At 39.4% G+C, this 5,000-nt stretch overlaps 2 protein-coding genes across 2 annotated transcripts in view; one reads left to right on the top strand and one right to left on the bottom strand.

Moving 5' to 3' along the window:
• The window catches only part of LOC143032553 (hemicentin-1-like), a gene marked incomplete at its 3' end in the record, with an annotated part of 400,485 nt that overhangs the window by 236,178 nt on the left and 159,307 nt on the right, over positions 1–5,000 (top strand).
• LOC143031408 (glutamate receptor ionotropic, delta-1-like) overlaps positions 1–5,000 on the bottom strand; it is a 34,667-nt gene that overhangs the window by 14,620 nt on the left and 15,047 nt on the right. Inside the window, exons 12-13 of the mRNA XM_076195190.1 lie at positions 1,909–2,018; positions 891–1,001 (exon numbers count right to left, since the gene is read on the bottom strand). Coding sequence (XP_076051305.1) covers positions 891–1,001; positions 1,909–2,018 — 221 coding nt within the window. The remainder of the gene's footprint in view (positions 1–890; positions 1,002–1,908; positions 2,019–5,000) is intronic.

Genomic DNA, 5,000 nt, shown 5'->3' with positions numbered 1-5,000 from the left:
TGTGAAAAGGGGAAAAATTAGTTACAATACAGAACGCTGAAAAAAAAACACATAAAACATTGAAGTAAAGCACGGCAAAAAAGTGATCATCGATAAAGAATTTATAAAGAAAAGGGGAAAATTAGTTACAATACAAAAAACTAAAAAAACAAATAAAACACTGAAGTAAAAAACGGAAACAAAGTGCTATTCAATAAAGAATTTATAAAAAAAAAAATGATAAAGAATGAAACAAAATGCTCAAAACAAATGTATATGAATCGAGTAAACGTGATAGACTTAACAATAGGTTGTTGGTGTTTTTATTCGACTGAACGTCTGAGGAAAGTTTTTGCCGCATATTCTAAAAGGGTCATTTTTGTGTAAGATCAGAAGCTACATGAACCCTTCAAGTAACCATTCTAACAAAATACATATATCTAAACAGAAATGTAGTAGCACATTTGTAGATAACACACAAGAAACCAACAGTCGGAGAAAATAAACTTCGAATGAAAAAAGATTCTATGTTTCGACTACCAACTGTAGCCCTCTTCAGGAAAGTACTTTCCTGAAGAGGGCTACATTTGGTAGCCGAAATATAGAATCTTCTTTCATTCGACGTTTATTTTCTCTGACTGTGGCTTTCTTACGACATACATATATACATATATATATATATATATATATATATATATATATATATATATATGTATGTATATACATATTGGAAAAGAATGATAATTCAGCGAGATGTAAGATTTATAGTTCAAGTGTCTGACAACATAATTGAGGAGCGATGTCGTCCACATGGATTGAAGCACCGGTGAACTGTCGGTGGTAATAATAATAGTGAGAATAATGTTGGCGAAGAGAGCCGCGAGATACAAGAGATACCTTTTCAGACTCACATTGTTGCATCAGGCCGGAGAACATAATCCAGAAGGCCTCGCCGGGAGAGATCCCGTGGGAAGTGTGGCCAAAGACGTTGCTCAGCCGGTTCAGGGACCAGGTCATCAGGGCTGTGCGGGCAAGAGGTGGATATAGGACTTCTGTACGTTTATGTGGCCTTTATTATATTTGTTATAATTTCATCGTTATCGCCGTCATCCTCATCATCGTCGTCATCGTCGTTATCGTCGCCATCGTTGTCATCGTCGTCATCGTCATCGTCGTTGCCATCATCGTCGTCATCGTCGTCATCGTTATCATCGTCATCGTCATCTTCGTCATTGTTGTTATTATCGTCGTCGTCATCATCATCATCACCATCATCATCATCATCGTCGTCATCGTCATCGTCGTTGTCATCGTCATCGTCATCGTCGTCATCGTTATCATCATCGTCGTCGTCATTGTTGTTATTATCGTCGTCATCATCATCATCATCATCATCATCATCATCATCATCATCATCATCATCATCATCATCATCATCATCATCATCATCATCATCATCATCATCATCATCATCATCATCATCATCATCATCATCATCATCATCATCATCATCATCATCATCATCATCATCATCATCATCATCATCATCATCATCATCATCATCATCTCCTTCGTCCGCACATCTATCATAGTATCAATTTCATCATTAATACTGATATCAACAAAAAATATTACTACTACTAAATGTCTATTATCATTTATTCATATATATATATATATATATATATATATATATAAAATATAAATATATATATGTATATTATATATATATATATATTATATATATATATATATATATATATATATATATATATATATATATATATATATATTGATAAAAGAATCCGATTGAGTAAAAAGAGCAAATGTGTGCCTGCGTGAAGGGTCGAGGAAAGGTGTACAAGTGTGCGGTACTGAAGGTGAAGTGAGAGCACCTGAGAGTTGAAGATCGCAGGGTCATGAACTCACCACAGACGAGGACGAGGAAAGGAACGCTGAGCCACAGGTACCCACCAAAGGGCATACCGTACAGTGCCCAAGTCGCCTCAAGGACTGGTCGCCGGATGTACAGTCGTGTGCTGTCCACACCGAATCGAGTCGTAGTAGCGTGTCGAGCCACGTAGTAATGTCATCAAGTTACGTGGTTGTTAGTCACATGTTTATTAATCGTACATAGTCGAGTCATGTTGTCACGTAGTTGATTCATGTGGTTATCACGTCATTATAACACAATCGCGTTCCGTTGTAGAGGCATGTAGTCGAGTCACGGAATCCAGTCACGTACTCGTGTATTCGAGTCACGTAGTCGCGTATTCGAGTCACATAGTCCCGTATTCGAGTCACATAGTCGCGTATTTGAGTCACATTCACGTAGTCGAGTCACGTAGTCGCGTATTCGAGTCACATAGTCGCGTATTTGAGTCACATTCACGTAGTCGAGTCACGTAGTCGCGTATTCAAGTCACGTAATAGCGTATTCGAGTCATGTAATCGATCATGTATTCAAGTCACAGAGTTGAGTTATGGAATCGAGTCACGCAGTCGAATGAAGATTGAGTCATATAGTGATCATGCACTCGAGTCACGTAGTCAAATCGTGTATCAGTCACGTAATGGAAGCATTGTAATTGAATAACGTTGTATTTGAGTCACGTGGTAATGTCGCATTGGTTGTGTAGTCGAGTCGCGTGGTAGCATCACGTAGAAAGGTTGCGCGCACGTCACGTTAGCACGTGGTAGAATGTTATGATAACGTAGGAATCACGTGACAGTCACGTGGTGGTTGCGTAGTAGAATCGGGTGTTGGAGTCGCGTAGACACGCCGTGGAGATATGCCACGCAGATGAACCACGTAGACGACCCACGTAGATTAGCAACGCAGCAAAAATGAAAACATACTAGTATTAGTGTTTCCCGTGGAAAGGTGATTGTAAAGGGGGTTATATTATTCGAATGGAAATTTTTTTAATTGTTTAACAAGTTCTCTGATCTCGAGAAAGTGGGACGATCACACACGGAGGTACATGAAAATGCAAGTTTACACCAATACACACGCCTGTGCGCGCGCGTGCACACACACACACACACACACACACACACACACACACACACACACACACACACACACACACACACACACACACACACACACACACACACACACACACACACACACACACACACACACACACACACACACACACACACACACACACACACACTCACTCGGTGGCGTAGTTGGTAGAGCGCTGAACTGCCACCATAGTGGCCCGCAGTTCTTGGTTCGAATCCTGCCCAGGGCCGAAATTATTTCGGTACCGCTGCGCTTCGGGTCGTTACTCTGACTTTCGTGGGCGGGGAGTTGGGTGTGTGTGTGTGTGTGTGCAAGGTCATAGCATTACCCATAGATCGGACCTACGAGCTCTGAGCTCTCTTCCAGGAGGGAAATAGCTGTCGATCACGAACACGTGATCCAAAGACCAAATGAATACACACACACACACTAACAAGAGTTTGCATTGGGGAGAGAGATAGAAACCCACAACTGTACCTCTTTTCCTTTGTACTACAATTTGATACATAGAGTCAGGTAAAAAGGTACATATATGCGCCCATATGCACACTTGTACACACGCACGCATTCACGCGCACACATCCACTTACACGCACATACACTCCGATGCAAGTGGATCCATACGCTTTCACATCCATTCACACATATACACATGTACACACATTGTCATGCCCTTGATGTTATTTGACGATTCCGTTTAGGGCTGGCTCGTAAGCGTTGGGTTCTCTCAACTAGAACCTTGTATTGATACTCAGAAACTTGTATAATTCTTAATTCTTAGTTGTACCTGACAAGAGCAGTATTTTAGAACATGGCACTTGGATAAAGGTTTGAAATTGTCGTTATATGGAAATAAGACGATAAGCCTGTTTGAACCGAATTTGGTGTATATTGGACTGCGATTATGTTTGCATGGATATGGAATGTTTTGGCCCCAACAATTGACCCAAAACAATGTTTTGTTGTCTCGTAGTTCACATGCATTTCCTTTTCTTATTTCTTTCTAGCCAGAGGGAAATATCAGTAGTCTTTTATTCAGGATTGCTTTGGTACACGGCCCATAAGAAAAACTAATAATCACAAATGTTCTTAGAGTCACAAATATTCAACCTCATCACCCATATGAGATTTTTTCTTGCAATAATTGTATTTTCTTTGTATTATGTAAAATATCAAATCATCTATTTTGATCTGAGAAACCAAAGCCGTCTGAGTGTTCGTCAATGAGCTGACAAAATGTACTGTAAAAGTTATTTGGTAACATCGTTTATTTATACTAAAGACATCGAGCCCCTGCAACTGTGTAGGTCACAATAAATACTAGGATTATGATAAAACGATAACTCCCTACTACTGCCCTTTCGTATTTGATAGTTTGTCACTTCCACTAAAGATCTCATCTTTCTTCATACATATCACTGAATTTGTTACGTAATCGAAGAATATTATCCCCTTTAACCGCGGGCCATAGCCCCAAATATATTCTGTAAAACTGAATTGTGCTGCCTTTAAGTAGATCTGAAGCAGACGACCCTCTGAATATTCTGTTTCATTTTTAACCGTATATATATATACATATATATATACATATATATATATATATATATATATATATACATATATATATATATATATATCTTTTTTCAACCACAAATCACTTTTAATTCCATGCCATTGCAGTCGAGACTACGAGTGAGTCGATGGAGGCATCCGTTGGAAATTGAAACGTGGACGAGCCGAGGATTCTGACCCAGCTAAGCCGTAACAAAGTTACAGTGAAGTAGCCCAATACGCTATCACGAGAGATATAAGTTGAGCACAAATTTCTTATATTTGTGTGCTCGAATTACATAGACATACACGAAAAGTTGCGTTCAACTCACCTCCGCCATGATAGTGTATTCGCTAGTATGTGCGCGTGGGAAAGTTTATACATACACACTGAATGGTTCCCAGTGATCAATTAATATCTGTGGTTGAAAAAAGA

The sequence above is a fragment of the Oratosquilla oratoria genome, chromosome 1, assembly GCF_046742065.1.
Source record: "Oratosquilla oratoria isolate Oo_2021 chromosome 1, ASM4674206v1, whole genome shotgun sequence".
Lineage (NCBI taxonomy): Eukaryota > Metazoa > Arthropoda > Malacostraca > Stomatopoda > Squillidae > Oratosquilla > Oratosquilla oratoria.
The sequence above is the reverse complement of the archived record's forward strand: the minus strand, read 5'-3'. Positions and strand labels throughout refer to the sequence as shown.